At 30.4% G+C, this 24,480-nt stretch overlaps 3 protein-coding genes across 8 annotated transcripts; 2 read left to right on the forward strand and 1 right to left on the reverse strand.

The window, feature by feature from the left end:
- Window positions 1-552: 552 nt before the first annotated feature.
- Window positions 553-3,687, forward strand: LOC113511666 (calcium/calmodulin-dependent protein kinase type II alpha chain). Of its 3 annotated transcripts, none has more exons than XM_026895342.3 (2): window positions 553-675; window positions 1,917-3,687. In XM_026895342.3, exon 2 carries the CDS (start codon window positions 2,004-2,006, stop codon window positions 3,534-3,536), a length of 1,533 nt encoding a protein of 510 aa, XP_026751143.1. In that variant the 5' UTR covers window positions 553-675; window positions 1,917-2,003; the 3' UTR covers window positions 3,537-3,687. The 3 variants fall into 3 exon arrangements, with proteins under 3 accessions (XP_026751143.1, XP_052750510.1, XP_026751145.1); XM_052894550.1 differs by having other exon boundaries at window positions 567-715; XM_026895344.3 differs by lacking the exon at window positions 553-675 and adding an exon at window positions 775-1,191.
- Window positions 3,688-7,297: 3,610 nt separating this feature from the next.
- Window positions 7,298-21,453, reverse strand: LOC113511749 (uncharacterized). 4 transcript variants are annotated; one of them, XM_052894551.1, is made up of 2 exons: window positions 21,340-21,453; window positions 7,298-9,708 (listed from the first exon to the last, which is right to left on the reverse strand). In XM_052894551.1, the coding sequence occupies exons 1-2, from the start codon at window positions 21,374-21,376 to the stop codon at window positions 8,720-8,722; spliced, it is 1,026 nt and encodes a 341-aa protein (XP_052750511.1). In that variant the 5' UTR covers window positions 21,377-21,453; the 3' UTR covers window positions 7,298-8,719. The 4 variants fall into 4 exon arrangements, with proteins under 4 accessions (XP_052750511.1, XP_026751264.1, XP_031769265.1 ...); XM_026895463.3 differs by lacking the exon at window positions 21,340-21,453 and adding an exon at window positions 9,836-9,995; XM_031913405.2 differs by lacking the exon at window positions 21,340-21,453 and adding an exon at window positions 9,953-9,991.
- Window positions 15,102-23,200, forward strand: LOC113511746 (protein aurora borealis). Its single transcript, XM_026895460.3, has 8 exons — window positions 15,102-15,281; window positions 15,368-15,532; window positions 15,754-15,890; window positions 17,682-17,767; window positions 18,502-18,687; window positions 19,875-20,120; window positions 21,321-21,615; window positions 22,151-23,200. Exons 1-8 carry the CDS (start codon window positions 15,160-15,162, stop codon window positions 22,984-22,986), a joined length of 2,073 nt encoding a protein of 690 aa, XP_026751261.1. The 5' UTR covers window positions 15,102-15,159; the 3' UTR covers window positions 22,987-23,200.
- Window positions 23,201-24,480: the final 1,280 nt, after the last annotated feature.

Raw genomic sequence — 24,480 nt, forward strand, 5'->3', positions numbered from 1 at the left:
AGGTGGGCCGTATGTTTGGTTGCCACCTCAGTGGTATAAAAAAAAAAAACGCCGGCAACACACTTACAATTTGTCTGATGTTGCGGGTGGCTATAGACGGCGATAACCACTTACTATCAACAATAAAGTCTATCTACTAGAATTTAGATAAAAAGCCGACAACAATGATATATTAATATATTAACTGTCTACAATAATTACGGAAACAATTATTCAAATTAACACACAACTTTACGTTTCCAAACGAGTTACTTTTATTACGCTTTCACACCGGTAGATGGCGCAGAAAGACAATTTAATAAACATTCTCTTTGGTTTAGCGCTGCGCTAGCATATCGATTTTAGCTAGTCCAAGTAGTATTTACACGAGTAAAAATATCTTTATTATATAAATAATTAAAATATAAATAATTACTATATATAAACAACAGGTAAAATGCCAAACCACTTAATAAAAAACATATTCAAGTTCAATTTCCCCTGTAACAGACATTAAAATGCTAAAACGCTCTCTAAATGTAATATTTACTGCGCAGCATTCTGGCAACACACAAATGTCTATGAATTTGACCCCGAAGCTCGTGTCCGGAGCAGAAGGAGAGTGTGGTGTAGGGCCTAGCCCTTCTTTTTTGATTTTCATCTCATTGGCTATTGTGTAAAATGGGCACATAATAGGTAAATCAGTATTTTTTCAAATGGATATAAAATAAATACGGTACCTAATTTTGTGTAAATATCTTATTTTCATCGATTAAAAATATATCGGGAGCACTCCGTGATACTAATACTGCTAAGAATATCGTTGAATGTCGCGCACTGGTCATATCGTTGCTATATAAATTAATATAAGTGTTATTTTTAAACTAATGTTTATGATTTTTTTCGTTTGAAGCGTATTGTGAACATTGATCGTTTTGTACTCCTTAAGTGGATTAATTTACTCGGGATTTTTGGTGAATGTGTTGAGACAATGGTGTATCGATTATTTTGCGCTAACGGAATGTCATCCCGGTGCCGTGATGTTAATATTAGAAGTCTATGTTTGTGACCACGATTACTATTGTCTAGGCATCTACGCGTTTTATATTGAGCTTGTAACTTCAATTAAGAGTGGGTGACCAAAATAGTGTCGACGCTTCTCATTCGGATAAATATCGTCCGCTCCTTGACAATATCTATTTTGAACATTTCGTAAGTGGAATATGAATAGACAAACAGGTTTTTAATATAGTCTTTACAAATATACTATAGATGCAATCTTAGTAGGTACATCACTGCAAAATATAAATAGCAGTTGTTAACCTAATATCAACCACAAGTAATATTAAACAGTTGAGCAAATAAAAAATATAAGGGAACTCAACATATTTAGTTATTTCTTCAATAGGTACAAATAATACTCGACAAGAAATTAAGTACAAAAAATTAAAGGCTTGTCGTTAGCAACTCTAAAATAATATAAATAATTCTTTAAAAAATATTTTAGTAACATATATTTCGTAAATAAAAAGTGAAGAAAGAAAAATATTAAAACTAAATTATTAAAAACTGACAAAATATTTTTTATAATTTTACTAATTATATGTATAACAAGTAGGTACTTAAGACTCAGACATTATTGTCTTTGAATGTCCTTTACTTATGATTTATACACTTTTAAGCAATATGACAAAAGTTAATAGTATAAGTACATTACAGTATTTATACTTATCGTATCCTTACATTCTCTTATCACATAATTTTGAATCAGTATGACTGACAGTGTTTTGCAATAGGAGAAATTTTTATAGCGTCAGGTATTCATTCAAGTTGTTTGTTAAATTGTTAGAGAATACATATCGGAATTAGTTCTTTCAAAGAGTGTTTTTTTTTTAACTTTAATGACTAATAATAATTTTTTCTTTTCCTTGTTTAAGGTACCTACTAAAAAAGAAAATCGTGCTCAAATATTACGCAGTAAGTTGCCTATTTGGAGCAAATAAAGTAAGTAAATTGTGTCAATCATGGCCAATCCAAATCGTGAAAGTGTTAGCACTCGTTTTTCCGATAATTATGACCTGAAAGAAGAATTAGGTAAGGGAGCGTTTTCAATAGTGAGACGAGCTGTTCAAAAATCGACTGGATATGAATTTGCGGCCAAAATTATTAACACTAAAAAACTCTCGGCTAGAGACTTTCAAAAATTAGAAAGGGAGGCGAGAATTTGTCGAAAATTACAGCACCCTAATATCGTAAGATTACATGATTCCATTCAAGAGGAACATTTTCATTATCTCGTATTTGACCTTGTTACTGGCGGTGAATTGTTTGAAGACATTGTGGCTCGTGAATTCTACTCCGAAGCTGATGCATCTCATTGTATACAACAAATTCTAGAATCTGTACATCATTGCCATCATAATGGAGTTGTGCACAGAGACTTAAAACCGGAGAATCTTTTACTGGCCAGTAAAGCTAAAGGAGCTGCTGTAAAACTGGCAGATTTCGGTTTAGCCATTGAAGTGCAAGGTGATCAGCAAGCGTGGTTTGGATTTGCAGGGACACCGGGTTATCTGTCCCCAGAAGTTTTAAAGAAGGAGCCTTATGGAAAGCCAGTAGACATTTGGGCGTGTGGTGTAATTTTATACATTTTGCTTGTTGGATATCCACCATTCTGGGATGAAGATCAACATCGATTATACGGACAAATTAAGGCCGGAGCCTACGATTATCCATCACCTGAATGGGATACTGTGACACCTGAAGCTAAAAGCCTCATAAATCAAATGTTGACTGTTAATCCAAGTAAGAGAATCACAGCTTCAGAAGCTCTAAAACATCCATGGATTTGTCATCGCGAACGTGTTGCTTCAGTAATGCATAGGCAAGAAACCGTAGATTGCTTGAAGAAATTCAATGCACGTCGTAAATTAAAGGGTGCAATTTTAACAACTATGTTAGCCACTCGCAACTTTTCTGGCAAATCCATGGTAAACAAGAAAGGCGATGGATCCCAGGTAAAAGAATCGACTGATAGCAGTACTACTCTGGAAGATGACGACTTGGATAAAGATAAAAAGGGTGTAGATCGAGCTTGCACTGTAATTTCTAAGGAACATGATGAAGAAGGATTATCCAAAGCAGATTCATTTGGCAAAGCTCGTGGTGATAGCAATGCTTCATTGCGTCGTGCTGAAGTAATTAAAATCACTGAAGTACTAATAGATGCTATTAATAATGGTGACTACGAAACATATTCCAAATTATGTGATCCCAATGTAACTGCGTTCGATCCCGACGCACTAGGCAACCTCGTGGAGGGAGTAGAATTCCACAAATTCTTTATTGATAACACTCCCACCCACGTCAAAACTAATACAACTATATTAAATCCTAGAGTGCATCTTCTCGGGGATGATGTAGCTGTTATAGCATATGTCTGCGTGACCCAAAGTGTGGATGCCGAAGGAAGACGTGCTACACACCAGTCACAGGAGACTCGTATATGGCACAAACGCCACAACAAGTGGACAGCAATACATTTTCATCGCTCCTAACTAGTCCCTTCTTACCAATCTTTGGCGCCAAAGGAATATGGTCTCTTAAAGAAAATTTTATGTAACGGTGACGCGATTGCGACAATTGTAACTCTTCAAAGTATTGAATAAAAGAGACCATAAAACATCCTTAGGAAGCTATTGATATAAAAAAAAAATATCCAAATCTGCTATGAAAACTACACGAATTTTATTAGAACTTCTTTGTAATCCCAAGGAATTAAGTTAATTTCGTATAGATAAATGTTATGTAAATCAATATAAGCAATTTACTTCTTATCTGCAGTCAGCCTTGAAGAAATCCAGAAAAAAATCTAATGTGGCTAAAATGTGATACCGATAAACGATCCAACGCTTTGTGCTAGTTATAGTAAATGTACAAAATCCTGATCTCGGCCACAATCGAAAATTGTCAACGAATATCGAGACAAAGCCCAAAATTCAAGAAATCTCAAAATACCAACAGATCTGATACTAATGAATCTACATTATATTATAAAACAGCAAAATTCAAGGTTTAGAATTATTAGCACATTTCTCAGTAAGTCTCTCTACATTTTTAACTATGAATGTTTTGTCGTGCTTAAAAATGGTGTTCTATTTGTTATCAAATACCTAGCTAGTAAGATTTAAGTAACTAATGAATCATGCAGTTATTGGCACTATATGCATCGTAACAGTGAGAAGATTTCTAGTAGATTATTAAAAATAAAATTTTTATCTACTTTAGACTGTATAATTGAGTTGGAATTTTCTTCAACTATGTGGCTAGTGTGCGGATTCATTATAACTTTTTACATTTTAAGTGGATTATATCAATTTCGTCAATTTTAGATTTTAATGTTATTACTATTATCCGCTTAATGCTTGTATAAACCAGATACTAAAGGCCTCATTATCCACAAAGTAATTATTTATTATGAAACAGTAGGTGCTTAATATATTCTATTATTATCTACAATTTATAACATGAGTAATTGAGGAGTACCTTTTAAACAGACCTTTGGTATCATATTATATAAATTTCTTTTTATTTCTGCTAATTTCATTCGCGACATTGATTTTAATTGTACCTGAATATCAAAAATATTATATTTAATAGCTAATAAAATTTAAAGTGATAACTGTGCAAGAGAATGGTTTGTTGGTTTGTGTATTCACGCAGAAGAGCTTTTCCAAGTGATATTAATGTGTAATATAAAGTGTTTTTTGCACAGTTTCACTTAAGAAAATGTGCTTTAACTATTGAATCTATAACTGTAAGTCTGCAGTAAATTCAGTATTTCTTAGAAATATAATTAGATGTAAACAATGTTTAATCATGTTTTTTACAATTTTGTAAAATAATTTAGCATAGTTAGCAAAACTTACTTTATAACATCATGGGAGTTGGAATTGTAATTAAATAAAATACATCACATTATATGTAACATACTTACATAAAATTCGTAATCAATCATGGTGAAATTTTCACCATATCCATAGTACATAGTATTGTGCCATTATTATTATTAAATTTAGTGCCAATAACTGTAACAACTAAAATGTATTCTAGTCTTTATTGTTACGCATATTTAGTATTTAATCAACGTTTTAAATTAATTTTGAACATATTATACATACCTACATAGTACATTACTTACATTGTGTAAATAGATATTGATTTGCACATTGCATGTTAAAAGTATCGTCTTTACAATATTGTTATTATAAGTGTCTTTTTTTTTTCTTTTAAATACATTTTACAAAAATTCGTTATCTAGTTCTCTTCGAATTTGTTTATACTTATAGATATCGAATTTAATTTTGTTACTTGCTCTCCAATGATGTTTAAATATATAGTTACTTAAGTAGGTACTAAATTGCCTACTTTTATCACAGATAACATTTATATAAAAATTTATGTTTTCTGCTGAGATACCTATAGCGTGATATTACCTACATAATAACAAAAATTACAGTCCAGTATTTTAGAAATAAATCTCAGCCCCCTTTATAGAAATGTAAATGTGAAAATTTACCAGTGTTGATTTTAGTTAGATATTTATTTCAAATAACAATTAAATATTACTTATATAGATACGCGTTCAATGTTTTCGAGATTAAACTATTATTTATTAAATATATAATTAATTAAAATGGCCAGTACTTAAAAAAGGTTAAACGTTGCGATATTTGGCTGACATTTTTAAAAGAAATGCAGAATTTGTTTTTCCAGTATTAATGAAACGGTAATATTTTTTAGTTGCATACCTACTTAGATATCCATTATCTCAAGTGTAGAACAGACCGAATATAAAATAGAGGAAAATATATTAGATTTTAGGTCACAGAGGTCCTTTGTGATATGAAAATTGATTAAAAATTTACAAAAAAATACCCCGCGTAGGTACCTAAATAATTCTTCTAAAAATACATAGTAATTGTTTAGGATATAACGATAAGAGTGTAGCGTTTCCATGGGCAACATTTGTATGCTTAACCAACTTTCCACATGGATCTTTAACCCAAAATACCTATGAAAAAAAAAAACACATTTCATACAAAAACGATCAATCGCTCGGTTGAAAATCATCAATCCTCGATGGATTAGATATTTAAGTAGATATTATTAACTGTATCACTATTATCTATTTTACATATTTATTCATACAAATACAAATTATGTATTACGGATACAAAGTTTGTAAGCATCCAATACCTGAAAACGGATTTCTCTTGAATGGTCATAAATACAACACGCTATATTGATTGCCATAGCATCAAGTATTGTGATCTAACATGATATATCGACACAAAGAGACCTCAGTGATCTTGAATTAGACAAAAAAATTGTATATTTGAATTTTCAATGCAACTAAAAACCGTTCAAACCCCCAAGATATAAAAAGGAACCGCGGTAGGCAAATGGTTTCCCATGTTGGATTTCAGTAAGCTTAACAAAATATTATCAAGTCATTCGACTTAACCTTTGTTATGACTTGCCTTAATCCAACATGGTAAAAAAAAAATTATCGGCAAAATTGTTTTGACAATTTGTGTGTCCCATCTGGGATTACAGTTGTAAGCTATTTATTTACGAAATTTGGTTTTATTTAATTTCACAGTTAATTATCACATAGTTATCTAAACCGTTGATTGACCATTGTTTTGATATGTCAACATATTGATTCATGCTATGCAGAGGGAATTGCAAAAATTTCTTATTTGTGTTTTAGATTAAAATATTGGATTTTATGTGATGGATCGTAGGAGACTATAATACATCTTAATGGGGTTAAAATTAGAAGGGAAAGAGTACACAAAGGTGAATATCAGCTGAGCTATTTCTAATACAATATATACAATATAGCTGTGCTTAGTAGTTCAGGGTCATTATTAAAAATTATTATTATAACAGACTTTAAGACCCCATGTTGGACACAGGTCTCTCGCCATATAAGGAGGCTATAACATATTATCCCATAGCATCCAAATGGGTTTTATTTATAATCTAAAATACTTGGACACAATTGAAGCACAGTGCATTAGTTCCTAGTATCCAATATTTGCTATAACACAGCAAGTAGGTCTAGTTCATTTGTTGGTGAACTGTTCAACAAGTGGCATGTCTTCGCACATATGTCCAGATTATAGACCTTTTTGCATTTTGAACCTAACTGAATGGTAAAATTATTGAAAATATGTTTTTATCATAACAGAAAGTCAATGTAGCTTTCATTTTTTTTTAATAATGAACATTTAGGAAATTTTACCACCACATTTTATAAAATTATCATCAAATTTTAAATATACTTAGTACAGTAAATTTTATACATATTAACTTTAATATTACTTACATTCTTGTTGGAGTCTATTGTATTAATTCTGACGAAATATAATTTAACTAAATATCAAATATTCATGAGAACATTATGCAAAACTAAATGCACAAACCTTTCATATTTCTTCCAGAGATCTTCACAAAAAAAAAGAAATAAATGTATCTACTTTGTATTGTCTTCCCTCAGCAGTGTTCCAAATAATCATCAGTATATAAAAGAATATCAACCATTATAAACATAATATTTGAATGTTATCTTTAAAAATATATCAGCTCTCCGCAAATTGTTAATAGTGCACATTTACCTGTTTGCATGCATTTATCTCACTGGCTTTAACATTTAGGGGAGCTTTTTTAAATAATATTCCAACTTTATTCTATTGGCTGCTTGTTTTATTACTATCTTAAACAGTAAATGCTAAAATCTTAAATTTGTTATTTTTAATATTGTACTTACATTTTAATTACCTAAGGGACCATTTGAATACACATATGGGTAACTATAACTAATTTGTACTGAATCACATGATGCCACTATGCTCAATGCCCCTCGTGTGTTCCAAATGGTTTCATGGTGTTTATATATAAATAGATAATATGGGTGCAGTGCAATGTGGTATAAAAAGTTTCATATATTAGAAATAAATGTTTCTGTTTTATTATTTTAAAAAATAAATTTGTTATACTTGCTGAAACCTCTTGATAGAATAAAATTTTAACCATTCAGCTAGAATTAATTGCATTAGTTGAAATACTTATTAAAAAAGTTGAATGTTCTATGTTGCATTGGTATTATTTGTAAGCCTGTTTTCAATATTATATTGAAGTGATTATTAGACTATCAATTTACTTATATTGGAGAAGAATGTAAAAATATCTTAGTCAAAGATGTGATCAATATTGCACCATTGTTTAAATCTGTGGATGAGATAATTTTGTGTTTTATAGTTAGAAATAACTAAGATCAAAGTAATATTTCATAATTTATGCACCACAAATTTTAAGTTAGAATTTACTCTTTATTATAAAGAAAGCTAAGTTTGTTGTAGACTAATTTCCAAATGTGAAAGTGTAGATGTATTAAAGAGTTGTCAGTAAATATATTTGTATTCAAAATACTTTCTTGAACCTCTGCATTGCCGATTATCATGTAACATTCTCTAAAATAAAGTTCTTTTGATCTATTAAAATAATTTTATTGTCAATCACCCTGTACAAATGAATATTACAACAATTATAATTACATTTCAAAATAGGAACAAATACACTACTCAGTAAATGAATACTACTATATAATTAAATACTACATCTATTAATTTAAATAATCTATTCCAATACTACCTACTATTAATAAGTTACCTTACACAAATTTCAGATAATTTATTCTCTTGCTAACACCTTTGCAACCATGTAATAAAACATTGAAATTTCTCATAATATTTTGAAATTCAGGTTTACTTAACTTTTGGTCTCCTAATTCATTCTCTATACACTTTTTCAAATGTTCAACTGTTAATGATTCAAATCTTATAACTTGTTTTAATGCATTAACATTTAGGAATTTTTGTAATAATTGTTCACTAAATAATGTATCATCATCTTTGGAGTAATTATAGATTAATATCACAGTCATATTTCTTCCCAATTCTTCACTCTTTTTAATGACATTCTTTACATGGTTAATGACATATACATCATTATTAATATTGACATCATCAACCACTAATATTGCAGACTTACACAGAGACAAACCAATCATAATTTCTGATGAAAAATCAGTTTTAAATGTAGGCAAAGTATAGTGGTATACATTTGAATAATTCCATGCATTTGCCAATAACAATGACACTGTATAGGTTTTTCCTACACCTGTACCACCATAAAAAAATAATATTTTGTGTTCAGAGTCGCTTTGTAATATATCAATTATAGCATTTATAGCCTCTTCTTGCCCATATATAGCACTGTGAAGTTTTCCTTTTAGAGATTCTAGGTCTAAATTATAACACTGAATATTAATAATTTGGAAAGCAATGATCGACACACAGGTTATAATTATAAATGATAGCAATATAGTCCTTCTTTTAGAATTAATTCCCTTTTTTTTATCAATGATTATATGGTATTTCTTTATACTTTGGTATTCTGGCTGCTTTGCAACAGAGCTGGAGAAATTTGTTTTATCATGCAAAGGCGTACATGAAATGTCTTCTCTCAAAAACGGCTTGATAAGATTAGAATTACAATTGTGGTTTTCGTATGAAACATCCATAGCAACTTCAGAATTGTTACTTATATCAATGTCCATTGGTTCATAACTCATACTAATGTTTTGCATAGCAAATACGGCTGTAACAATAATATAAAAATTATATTTAAAAAAAATATTAGCTATTACAAAATTAGTTCGAAAGTTATTAAACTTTTGAAGACGGTTATTAACAAGACATAAAACGTAAGTCAGTAATAGTAGTACCTTTAATAGGAAAATTATTAAAAATAATGACAATAAAAACATACACTGTCAAAATTTAAATATAAGTATGTTAATACAAAAACAAAAATTTTAAATTTCAAATTCTTAGAAACTGACCAAAAGTAACCTATTTGTATTTGATAACTGACATTAACTGACAGCTTGGTAGAGACTGACGCATTGACGACGAAGTCACTCTCATCTAATTATGCCGTCATTATTCGCCATAGAAAGAGAATGCCAGTTATTGGTTTTAATCTATGTTATTTTTAATGAACTTCATACACAGTTAATTAATCACACAGAAATTTAATAACGAAGCAGACAAAGCATAAGTAAGATATATCTTTTTTGTTCGCTTTTATAATAAAAGGAATGTTACTGTCTTTTTTTGCCACGTGTAATAATACTCTATCAAATTGTGAAGTACACCAGTTCATCATATTGATAAGCTGTATAAGCTGCATACTCAAATTATATAATATTAAATATCGTAAATTTTATTATTTTGACCACTACAAGTTTTAAAAAGAACGTGAAAATTGGAAAGTGCAATACATATTTGTGAGATAGTGTAATTTATGGACCAGATTGAACTTTTCATCGGTATGTAAACCTTTTTTGATTATGTATGTATATATTATATATATACAGTATATACATAATATATATTGAGTATGTATTTGCAAATAATCTTTAGATAATTTTATGAAACAGCATACTATTATATAAAAACTTTGAAACAAGGCACAAAACTATTGTTTTTCCGATTTATAATAAGTATAATACATGTTTTCAACAGTTCCGCCGGCAGGGCCGCATTTAGGTCTATGATACTTAATTATATTCAACGATGACAATTATAAAAAAATATATTTCTTTTTACGCCACAAAGGTGCAATTAAGCATAAAGCCTGTCTGATGGTAAACAATCACTATAGCCTTATTTCACAGCCTGAGCATTCGTGGGCGAAAATTTTTTTTAGAACAATAATATTAATATGTACTCACATCCTTTAACCTAAATAATTATATATAGTGCGGTTCTAAATCGCTGAAAATGAATAATTATTTACCTTCTGGGTTTTCAATATGAAATAAAAATATTGAAAACCAACCGAAACATGACATGTTTCGATTAGTTTTCAATGTTAGACAAAAGACCGCCTTTTGTACCTTTTTGTGTATATTTTGATCTGTACATGCTGCTGTATTTCAGTTGAATTGTTTATATGTCATTGTTTATTTTTATATTTTTGGTGCAATAAAGAGAAATAAATAAAGCAATAAATAAATAAATGTATGCTGGTTAGAAACATTTTGGAAAGCGTATTCATATTGAAGTTTGGCAATGTTTATAATAACAGTAAATCAAAGTATATATTGTAATAAAGGTCTTGTTAAGTACAAATTGAAATTAATAAAAATATGTGGTTACTGATGAATGAAAATAAATTGAAAGCTTCTGTTCAAGAATAGATATAAAGAAAAAGGACCGCAATTGACAAATATGCAAAATCTACAAAATATTAAACTGCAACCATTCATATCACAAGAGAAATTTAGAGATATTCGTACCTTAAACCTTGTACCTTGAACAGCAGGAAACTCTTCAAGGGTTGATAGTATGAACAAGCAGATATAGCAGTAGATGTCACTTTTACAGTTTATAAAATCTACACAATATACACAAACGAACACACAATATCACTTACAGTATAAATAACATAATTACAAATTACACATTACATATTATAACATCTACTATACCACATCTATCGCATCATATTTTTAAACTCGTAGATCGTTATCGCTGACCACCGTTATCGTTATTCTTATGTGTATGTTCTACTGTCTCAGCTTCAGCCAGCATGTCTTCTAATATACTTCTGATTTTTCGCGTAAAATGAAAAACTAAATTACGAAATCGTATGTAGTCCTCCATAAATAAAACAAAATGCTTACATTTAAATGCAGAACTTGGGAAGGGTTTACCAACATCTACTTGAATAACTTGTCCAGGTGCAGTTGCTTTTTCACCTTAAATACCTTCTTCATTAAACCCGTTTATTTTAAATCCCAACTCATATTCGATTACACCCATTACATATATTATAAACATTAATAGCGAATACATCACTCGCCTTCGATTTGCCGATGGCATAGTAATCAGGGTAGAGTCCCTGGAGGATTTGAATCCTATGCTCAATGACCTCAATGGTGCTTCTCAACAGATAGCTCTTAAGATGAACATGGACAAGACTAAAATCATGTCTAACATCCATGTCACACCTATAACAGGTACGATTGAGAATACTACGCTAGAAATTGTCGACGAGTATGTATACCTGAGACAACTTGTTTAGGTTACAGGTAAATCGAACTTCGACCTAGAGGTCGGGCCAAATCCTACTCGGCTGGGCAGCGTTCAAAAAACTACATCACATCTTATCATCCAAAATATCTCAAAGTTTGAAAACCAAGGCCTTTAACCAGTACATGTTGCTAGTGACGACTTATGAAACCGAAACATGGTCCTATACGATTGCCCATATGCAAAGGCTTCAAATTACTCAGCAGGCTATGGAGAGGGCTACGCTCGGAGTTTCTTTGCCTGATTGAATTCTAAGCGAGGATATTTGCAAAAGAACCAAAGTAATCGACATAGTTCGAAGGATTAGCAAGCTGAAGTGTACAATAGACTAGTTACATAGCTCAAAGAACCGACAACCGATGAGGAAGAAAGGTTCTTGAGTGCCGACCTCGTACGGGCTAACGCAGTGTTGAACGACCCCCCCCCCTCCTACCCTCCCACTAGATGGAGTGATGATCTCAAATGCGTTGCTGAGTGTCAGTGGATGTAGGTGGCTTAAGACCGTTCCTTATGGCGGTCTATAAGGAGCCCTATGTCTAGCAGTGGACAGACAATTGCTAAAATGATGATAATGATAGCAGACATTCAAGAATCTTATCCTAAGCTGATAAAACCGAAAATATTTTTTACCAATTTGAGGTACATATTAGACATTCCGACGATATATATTCTCTTCCTTACCATCAACATCAGCTATAACATTAATAATGCTCTTACCAATGGCTTTGATATTTGACATTGTTACCCGCTGTCACAGTGTGAAATTCACCAAAGTATTCAAAATCCTGATAAAGATCCTGACGCATTGTTACATGATTTGTGGGTTTATTATCTACATACCAACCATCCTTATCGACAACCATGTCTTATGAATTCACCAATATCAGCATCATGTTCATACTTAAAACAGTCTCTTTATCTATGCGACTAGATTTCTTCTTAGAACATTTGTCCATAAGATGTCCTACTTCTTTACAAAAGAAACATTTCCTCTTGTCGGTAGGCTTTGAAGTCTCGCGTTCTTTCTTGAAGTTTAACCTTTTCCTTCTTAGTAAACTTCTTCTTTACTTTGGTCATCAATGTTTGTCCAATAATCTTACTAGTACAGTAGGAACAAGCGGTTTCTGTAAGAGCACGTGCATGAGCACACAACTGACTAGTTAGTTTTTTGACATTAATAACCAACTAAACTTGAAAGAGAAATACTATTCAGGAAACGTGTCTAGGACTTCGAAAATCAGCAAAAGATTCGGCAAATTAGTATTATTTTCTGCTTTTGCAAGTTCCTGTACCAGTTTGAATCATATATTCTTTAGTTTTATAATGTGAGTTGTCATATCATCTGACGGATCTTTACTGTACAGAAAAATTTCATACATAAATCATATGCATTGTTGTCATTGACACCATCATAAAACCTGTGTAATTCGTCCCTTACTTCTTTAGGACTGGAGAATGTAATCCTTATCAAGGTTTCTTCAATATTATTATTATTATATTTATCAAGTACTGTACTCTCTAACCTAAATAACACAATATTTATAATGTCTATTAATTTTCTATTTCGTAAATAACAACATAATCTCAGACTAACCAAAAAGTTATAACAGAAAAATCTGTTAATAGTCATTGATGATTTTTGTAAACTTAAAAAACAGACTTACAACACTAAATGAAGTGGGTGACAATGTTGTAAAAAAAATTACTACTGTATAAAAAAAAAGAAGACGTAAAATAAAAAATAGAGTTGTTAACTTTCCTAATGGTTCTATGTGTTTGGTTATATCGGACTTACAAAAAAAAAAGAAATTGAAAGATAAGGATATACAAATATTAATGAATATTCCTGGTAACAACAAAGATTTTTTTAAGATTTAGTTATATTATATGAATACATTTATAATTGCATCAATTGCTTCTCCTATATATTTATAAGTATATTCTCATATGTATTAGTATATTCTTCATATCCTATAAATATCCTAGATCTAATCCTTATCCTTTCTAAATTTGCTTGAGTTAGGTATTTTTATTATTACTGTCGTTTCCCCGTTTTTTTCTTAGTAAAATACCCTAATATCGGGGTGAACACCACTAAAGAAAAATAAGGAAAAAAAAACAAAGATTTTTTAATATTGTAAAGAAGTAAAAAATCACCTTTATTAAAATCATTTAAAAAAATCTTATAAATAAACAATTAATTATAATGTATGTATAATATAATTACAACCAACCATAATACTAAAAATTATTAAAACCATATTATCATTAAATGCGAGACACGAATATTTATTTTCCACACTGCAATAATAAGTACCTATATTCTCTTATATTTTATTGATTGATAGACACAAGAATGTCGATTTCCTTTATATTGTTAGCATCACTAACGAACAAATAGGTAGATATTCTTAGTAAATAGCAAATTAGATAACGTAAATAAAAACTGATATTTGTGTATGGCTGTGGTTTACAACCACTAATCCACAACATATCTACATATTTATACAAATATCAGTTTTATTTATTTCGTTTTAAATGTAATAGTTCCTGCCTTAATTAGCAAGTGATATTTTTTATTTGTTAATTTATCAAATTACAAAATTATTTTTTTCATGGTTTAATTTTTGATATAATCGGATTCATTGAATATTATTGATATCCGTTCACATCAATACTGTAGATTATGTTATTAATTGATTGTCTTATTTTTTATTATAAGCAACTAAGATTTTAACGATATAACGTTAAAATCTTAGTTGCTTATAATCGTTGAAAATTAGATAATAAATAAATGAATGTAATTGTATTATGCATAATCATATACGTTTTCAAACTATTAGCGATTAATAATCGATTGTCATCGAAACTAGGCAACACTAGTTGGTAATCGCTAACACGGGGTCATTGTGCTATGACTGTCTTCTGAAATTTTTACGTTATTTTCGAAATGAGTGATCAAAATGTTAGCCCAAATAACCACAAATCGACTCCTACTCCTCCGAAGAATAAAAAAGTGCGCAATCCCTTTGATAATGCCTTAATAGATAGGTTACACAAACCAATATGCAGGTGAGAGCAACGATAACAATCAACAATCCCTTAATATAAATATGTAGTAGTTCCAGGAGAGTAAGATATCACCTTTGTTTTTATAGTCCAGGAATGTGCAGAATATATAAGAAGAAAAATAATGGTTCTTTTTATTGGGATATTGATCAAGCATGCTCCTTAGTTCCCGCGGATATTGTAGCTTGTAATAGCCAATTCGAGCCATCTCCTGATCCTGCTTTAGAAAAAATCGCAGAGGAAGCAACTGAAAAGTTAGTACCTAAATCATACGCCGTATATTTTTCAATAATATTTTGATAGTTTGCATTTTCTATGCAACTTTAATTATCTGAATATATTAATCAATAAATTTATAAAAAATTTAAACAGATATGGTTTTAATGTGCATTTACTATATTGGGTTATCATACAATTGTGTTTGAGTTTGATTTGTTTAGAAGTAATAGTTATGTCTTATACCAATTACTTCTAGATTTTTCTCTCAAGAAATGGTCATGCCCAGTCCTTTGGAATCTTCTAAAAAAGTCAAACCTTTGCTTCAAATTTCAAATGATAGCAGCATCCATATGACAAGTTTTATTAAAGATCAGATGGTTGCCATGAAGGATGGTAAGTAAGATAATTTCTAATCTTAACATGTCAAATTTGATACATTTTTTATTTATTTATTATACTTATGTTTATTGGAGTATGTTGATTGACTGGTATAAACAGTGCCTTATATATTCCTCCATCTGAAATATTATGTATTAGTAATTCAGGCACTAAGTGGTAATAATTTTCTATATTAAAATGGATAATATGATGCAAATTTATCATTACAGTATGTACAAAATTATGTATTTGTAAATTAAGTTTCTTTTATTTTTGAGACTCCATTTTGTGACTCTTTATGATTTCATTACCTGTTTCTCGTAGCTTCGCCTATATGAATCAGTATATAAAATATCCTATGATCTTGGCATTGAATGGGCCACCCCTTTCTTTTCTGTGGGCAATATAAGAAGTGACTTTTTGAGCAAAGGTAATCCAATGATCAAGGATAGGGGGAAAGGGATTGTTAGTAATGGAGACTGAGAATCCCACTGCTAGCAATATATCCAACCAGGTCGACCTCCTCGCGGTTTTCCTTGGAAACTATCGAGGTTAATTCCTGATGAATTCATCATGATGGGCTAACTGGCCTGTTTCCATTCTCGTCTATCACTGGTGCTCCGCCAGCATATCCCGTTAGTGCAGGCTGGGTTACCATACCAGTTTCACCCATAAAAAAAAAATCAATGATGGATAATTGCAATAGCCAACCCGCCTACCAAGCTTGGCAATTACTGGCATAAACCCCCAAATGGGAGTCCTATGTTCAGCAGCAGAAAGTTAACAGCTGATATGATGATGATTACATTCTAAAATAAACTAAACCTACCTGTGTATCAAATGTAACTCAAATCTGTTCAGTAGTTTTTGCATGAAATATATATAAATGTATAGAACTATTTTGAATTAATATTTATTAATATGTTAGTAATTCATACTAGTAATTTAAATTATGTTTATTGTATTGTTAATTACTTAATTTCTTATTACAAAGGCTCAAATATTTATTTATCTTATTTTTTATTAATCTAGTATTAAGTAAATTTTTTGAAAATTGTAAATAGTAGTCAGTAATATAAAACCTTGAGCATCATCTTCATCATGTCAGCCGTTATCTATTTGATAAAGTAGGCCTTCTCTATAGATTGCTATAATAAATGGTCCTCAGCTACCTGCATCTACTGACTCCCTCCAATGCATTTGAGATCACCTTACACTGTCCATACGAGGTTACCACTTTTTTTTGCCATACGGATACAGAAGCCTAGATCATTAATTTGTACACTTTTCTCTTAATTCTCGTTGACGACTTTATTTGATCTAGCTAGTATATCTAATTAATTACGACATTACGGCTAGTCCCTTTGGAATTAGGCAAAAACAAACCAAGTACCAAAAGGCTCTATGAATATTTACATCTCTTGCTTAATTTACTAGTCTGTCTAAATAGTAGTCTGTGTAAATCAGTAAAAGTCAAATTTGCAAGTACAAGTATTCTAAGTACAAAAAAATAGTAAGTAGATATGTTATTTCGTTTTATTTTATAATGTATTGACCATACTGATGTGGTCCCTAAAATTACAAGAAGCTTAAAATATTTTTGAGTTTAAAATAGAATTTTGTTACTGATTTTGACCTTATCAATAATATTAGTTTAAGATGATGTGGTGTTATATCTAAAACTTGAATATTTCTGTTATACAATATTCTATTAGATGTTTCGTGAAACAAGGACAAATCCAAGGAATCCAGAATAGGTAGCGAACCTGCTCACAACAACTCTGTTAATAAATGTTAATTATTTAGTTTCAGCACAAACTGTTCTTACATTACCACCAGAGTTGCCTCCAGAGATAGAGAAAATATTGGAACCATTTTGTACATTTACACAGGTGAATATAATTCAATTCATTCTAGGTATATAATTTGCTAGTTGTATTCCTCAGCTTCACTCTCGTGAAACCGTATATAAAATATCATATATAATAAGTTAGGATATAACCTACTTATCTACCAAATTTCATTCAAATCCATTCAATAGTTTTTTCATGAAAGAGTAAGAAACACCCATTCATCTATCGTTATAAACTTTCGCACTTATATTAATAGGTATAATTAAATGTAGATTTATCCCTGCGTCGGGTGAGTTATGTCAGAAGCCGTGTGTAACGAAAACGGCCCTAAATCTAGACATCAGAGGGCGTCACCCTCATGAAAGTTGTGGTATTACTATCTTGTGAACGCTAATTATATTCCAATTAGAAAAAAACTAGGCCATAATTTTATTACACCTAAATTATGACCTATTTTTTTCTCTGTTTGGCATATTGGTCAAGTTATTAATGTATATATTTAATTTTTATCTCTTTAAGATAATTGCCACCAGAGAACAATTTTTAAGGATAGCTAACGCCAAACTAAAATACCTATTGCTATTGGCGTATTTAAGATTAATTTTCAGAAGGGGCCTGACCCCTTAAAAAGGCACATTATATACTATGAGACATGTATTAGCGTATAATTAAAAGGTTGGTTCGTATCCTGAAGTAGGTACCAGAAAATTTTCCCCATAAATACGTATATGCCTATTGTTGCACTTGATGACTTATAAAATTAAAAATTTCAGGAGCAGAATATTTCTGGTGATTATGAAATTACAGCAAATGGATCTCTATGTAGAAAATTATTTTTCGAGGAGCACAGTGACATGGACCATTATGATTCAGAGCAAACTGATGATGAGATTCATGTTGAAAGACGCCCACCTTCAAGTTACGAAGCCCATACACCAGTTGTGTTTAGTCCTGATTTGGTATAGTATACTATTTTCTACACTTTTATATAAACAGGTATTCTGTGGTGAAAATAATAAAATGAATTATTGCTATAATGATATTAAAAACTATATAAAAATCAAGTTTTGTAACCATTTGAAATCCAGAATGCAAACGTGTGTTGGTGCATTTGAAATCCAGAATGCACAAACACAAAGTCAATTTAGAAAAAATCTATAACAGAAGTATAAAACAAGTGCATTTTCCATTCACAGTTGCACTGACCAATAATGAACTTTTTTTTTTTAAATATTTATAGCCAGTGTCATTTGGGATCAAAGATTCTAATGATACTGCATACATTTCAAATCTATTACAGCGTTTATAAATTGTGTTGGAATAAAGAAATACATGTATGTGTAAATATTGAAAATATTACACTTTGTTTTTTTCATTAATAGAGCCTGTAATAATATTTTTTTTTAATACGGCAAAGAAGCTGGCGCCGCATCTGATAGACAATGATAACCGTCATGAGTCTTTTCCTTTGTCTATGTCCAGATAGGTGGTGACGTGGTAGGCCGGGTTAATGAGTTTTCTAAAATAAGGTTGAGTGCAATGATGGCTGGCTCACCCGTCATACTTATGAAGGGATGCTGCCTGATCTGCTCTAGTCACTCCAAGCGATTTTTTATTTTTGTTTTAATTATATATTTTTTTAATTTAATGATCTGATAATGCTTGGTAGTTTGTATTCACACAAATTCATTAAACTTTTAAAAAAAGTAACAGCTGAGTTTTTTGCCCGTTTTTCTTGGCTGAAATTAAGTTTTGAATGAAAAAATGACTATCCAAAAATGCTTAAATCTTTTTTTTTTTTTTTTTTTTATAAAACTTAGAATGGCAAACAAGCTGACGGCCCACCTGATGGAAAGTGGTAACCGTCGCCTATAGACATAAGCAGTACCATGGACATAACAGAGTATACTGTTTCGCCCATGATACCCCCCATGCGTTGCCATTCCTGAGGACTCAGGTGTTATTCCTCTGTACCCAGTAAATTCACGCCATATCCCACCCTTCAAACCGAAACACAGCCATGCAAACACAACTGCTTCACGGTTGAAACACGAATGGGACAGAGGTACCCAAGCAATCGACTTTTGTACAAAACTCCCTCTGGTAAATCTATGTTTACTCAAGTAAAAATATCTCTTTCTTTTAGAGTCAGGATTTAGTGACTAAAGGAATGAAACGTACATTCGAGACCCCATTAAGGAAAAATTCTTCTGCAAGTGGTAAACCATGTTATCGCAATAAAATATTGGATGTTGTGGACTTTGGCGAGCCTTGTTTTAGTCCAATACAGTTTAAAACTCCAAAACGCATGGACCAAGAGTCTGGTACATCATCTTCTCTTGCCTCTACATCCATTTCACCAGTTAACAAAGTCACTTCCAGTGATGAAGAGGTAAAATCTTATATACATATGGAGGTTTATTATTTACAAGCATTCATTTCTAATCAAAATCTATAACATTAAATTGAACAAATTTTCTTAAAAGGTATTTGTCAAAATGTGAAAGTTATTTTTGAAATTTTCATACAAAGCGCACAAGTGACAACATATTGATAGAGAAAGTACAAGTTTATACTCGTGTATTTTGGATTTATTTTACACCTTATCACCGTACCGAATGCAGTGATGGCAACTATCCTATTTGGGCGACATTGTCTACTTACCATAAGATGGTAGTGATAGGTATAGTCACATTAGTAAACTTTGTATGAAACAAAATAATGTAACAATGCTAAATCAGAATTAACACTAAACAAAGGAATGTGAAATTTCCTAAAATAATCCAATTAAGAAATAAGTTTTTGATAATGTATATCCACCCTATTTAGTTAATATTACTATCACACAGCCAATATCTCCTATAATTAAAACTAATCTAATGATGCTTCATTTCATGTTTGTAACAATTTTTTGCATCAAAGATTTGGATATACATTACATACCCTTTTTTTTAATGGGATGAAAATAGGAATGCTAGTAGACAGATGATGGGTGAGGGAGAAAGAAGGTTACTTTGGTTACATCACTATTAGTGACAAATTCCATAAGAATTATCCACGATGGATTCCAGGGAGAACCATGAGAAGGTTAACCTGGTATATTGCTAGCAATGGGACTCTAAGATTCGAATTACTGACAATCCTTTTCTCTCTAAACCTTATTTATTTGACCTGGTAATAAATATTATATATATAATATAATAAGGGTTTCAGTTGAAAAGAAAACTGGGAGATTAGTTTTCTTTTCGACTGAAAATTTGCGCCTAATTTATAATTACAACGGAATTCCGCTATAATTTTCGCGAGAGATTTAATATGAGTATTAGGTTTTTAAATTTTGGCCCTACCTTACACAAATTTTATTAACTGTTATTTTATTAAAAGTAATTTTTACTATAACTTCAGTTTTTAAGTTCTAGAAAGTATTTTTTTATTATTGTTTTTGAATTTATTATTTAAGTTATGGCTTTAAATGCTACTGCGCCAGCTAAAATTTTGAAGTGAGCACATCAATTTATCGTTTTTAATTTTTATCTGTAATGTGTCTCTGTCAATAGCAGGTATAAATAAATACACTTGTTTATATTTTCAGAAAAATAATTTTACTTCACCTGAATCAGATGCGATGGCAACATGTCTCGACTGCATAGTGTCAGATTCAGAAAGTGACAAAAAGAGGGGGTGTTTCTGTAAAACCCTTAGTAAGTTGTATGTAAAACGGAGCGCGTCACTCAAAGAGTCTCCAATGAGGAGTAGGAAGAGTTCAGTCTCATTCTCGGAGAGGCGCAGCCTCAGCTTGTCCAGTCTCCACAGAAGTAGATCTGTACAGAAACTCGATTTCAGTATGGACATAAGTATGGATACTTCTTTCCGTGATCATTCTCAAGGTATGATTTTTAATATATTTATATATTTGCGATTATATGAAGAACACTGTTTAGCAATTGAAAATTTGAGTACAAATTTTGACATATCATTTAGAATTTTATATAATTCTTAACCTTAACAAAATTATATTTGTCGATATTTTTCATTGAGAAGTTTCTTTACAAATGATAAATTAAAACTATGTATAATGATTCCATCTCTGTTTCAATTTAATTAAATTCTATTTATATCTAAAGGTAAAAGGTAAAGGTGGATTACCACTTACCATTAGGTGGGACATATGTTTGTTTATCATCTCAGTGCTATAAGGAGGGTTATTATTTATTGTTGAAGTTAGATATATTAGCAAAATATATTTGATGATGTAAATAATTACTCCTATATACATAATTTAATAAGAAAAATGTAATAGTTTTATTGTATTTTAATTTCTGACAACTGATTATTAATAATGATATATAATAACTTGTCTAAATGTATTAATTTTTCTATTAGTTGTGCATCCATGATTTTCTCATATATTATTTTTTTCAGATGAGCCTTCAGAATCAAATTATCAAAATAGTCAAACAACATGGTCTCTTGTGGAAGAAACAAGTATACAACAATTAGTCAAAGCTGAATCCCTAAAAAATTTATCAAAAATACAGTCGTCTACAAAATTTGACCCAGTGAATATATTGGATAACACACCTATTAAAGGGAAGAATAAATGTAGTGTGTTATCTCACGAAATTAGTAAAATTCGTGCAGCGGCCCTCTCGAGTCCGATGCACATGTCGTTAGATAGTAGCTTAGATAATTGTGATAATCCTCTCAGCATGGAGGATAAAAAGATAGACTTTAATCAAGTTGATCTCAAATTTTTGACTGAAAATGTATCTCAGTATGATTATAGTGCCAATAACGCTACAAAACCGAGCGATAGCTCGGTTAGTTTTAAGAGAGTCGATAGTGGCTTTAATGAGAATACGTTTTATGTAAATGCTTCTAGTTACTATGAAAGTGCCATAAAACCCTCCGAACTGACTGTGACAAATGTGTCAACAGTCAATAGTAATAAGACTGCTTTAAAAGAGATATCTAATATACCGTGGATGAGAATAGATAGTGGGTTTAATGATGAGAATTCGTCAAATAATGTCCAGTTTTATTCAAATGATTCTGTTAGGAAAATTACAGATTTCCATTTAGCAGATGTTAAAGTGGACGATAAAGAGAATTCTGGAACTGATATTGAATTTCTTGTGCAAGGACCCAGTAAAAGTAATGCTATGTCTATGTCTGATATTTTTAATGATGACATGACTTTTAATTGTAACTTTTCATCAACCCCGTCTAAAAGCAAATCGCGCAAGGTTCACTCGTAACAGGTGATAATTTTGTAAATAAGACAATATGAATTTTATATAATGTTTTATCACACGTTTTTGACTTTACTCCATTATTGTGGGTTATTTTATCGAATTATGTTAGATTGTTTTGTGATTGAAGATAGTTTTGCATGAAATAATTATTGATTTTTTAAGATATGTGTGTTTACTTGAGTCAAGTAAAATTTAATAAAATTTCAAGACTGAAATATGCTCTGCAAGTTACTTATTCAAGTTCTTCTTGATCCAATACTACATACTTATATACTTACATAATAAGCAACTTTTTTAATTCAATCATCATCATCCTTCAAATCTTGTTATTTGCATTGGGCATAGATAGATTGTATCTTAGGTTTAGCTCTAATCCTGATTTAATTATGTTGTTTGCCAAACTATTAATACTCGTATTTTCTATATTCAAACTAAATTTGTAATTTTAAAAGAGCTCCACATATTATTCTCAAACAACGTTATAAATACGATGTAACAAGTGTTAATGACAAGGTCTAAAAATTAAATATGAAACTTTAATAGTGATTGGGATATAGAATTAGTTTAAAAATAGATTTATAGACATTAATTAAAATAAAACTCTTTAATGAACTGTAATATACAGCTCTTCTATTTGACCCCAATTAAGAAGGCACGAGACACGACGATTATGATGTCCACTTTATGTTTCTTTTAAGAGTGTACATAAGATACACATATATGTATTTTGTATATGTGCATAATTATATATTATTACCATAGTATGTGTTTGCAATGAGATCATAAAATGTGTTGATAATTTTTCTCATAATATGAAATTTAATAGTTTGAATTTTTCTATGTCAGTGTTGTTATATTAATTAATTATATTACTCCTTGACAATAATATTAGAAATGTGATTACCTTTAGATGTTTGTTACTCAATCACAAATAAATAGTTGTACGCATTTCATTACAATTTAAAGCATATGAAAACTATATATAATTTATAAATATTCATATAGACAGTTGAAGGATAATTCAGACTTTTTAACATGTACATAAAAGCTTTTAAAATTATACTTTATAATTTGTTTTTGTTCTTGACAATATTTTGGAATACTTAGTATTTAAGATTATCTATTAATAAACGATATTTTTATTTTTAAATGATCTAAAATATTCTAGTATATTCACACTAACATAATTATTATTAATATTATTGATTCACTATTTATGTCCTTAATACAATTCGTATTATCAATGCAGTTCAAAAGTTCACAAGTTGTTTACTTTATTTACTTGTTTAATATCTTGTGTCTATGTATAAATGTTTTTTATAGTATTTTTTTTTTAAATCATTCTCAGAAACAGTTCATATAATATAGTGCTAATAATACTCACTGAAGCCTAATTAAATCGGTTTACTATATATTGTATATAGTAAATTATTTGCTTTAGGGTACACTATATGAGTACTGTTATTTACACACGAAACCCGATATTCTATAAAAATT

Source organism: Galleria mellonella, unplaced genomic scaffold (genome assembly GCF_026898425.1).
Source record: "Galleria mellonella isolate WM207_F2 unplaced genomic scaffold, CSIRO_AGI_GalMel_v1 utg213, whole genome shotgun sequence".
Lineage (NCBI taxonomy): Eukaryota > Metazoa > Arthropoda > Insecta > Lepidoptera > Pyralidae > Galleria > Galleria mellonella.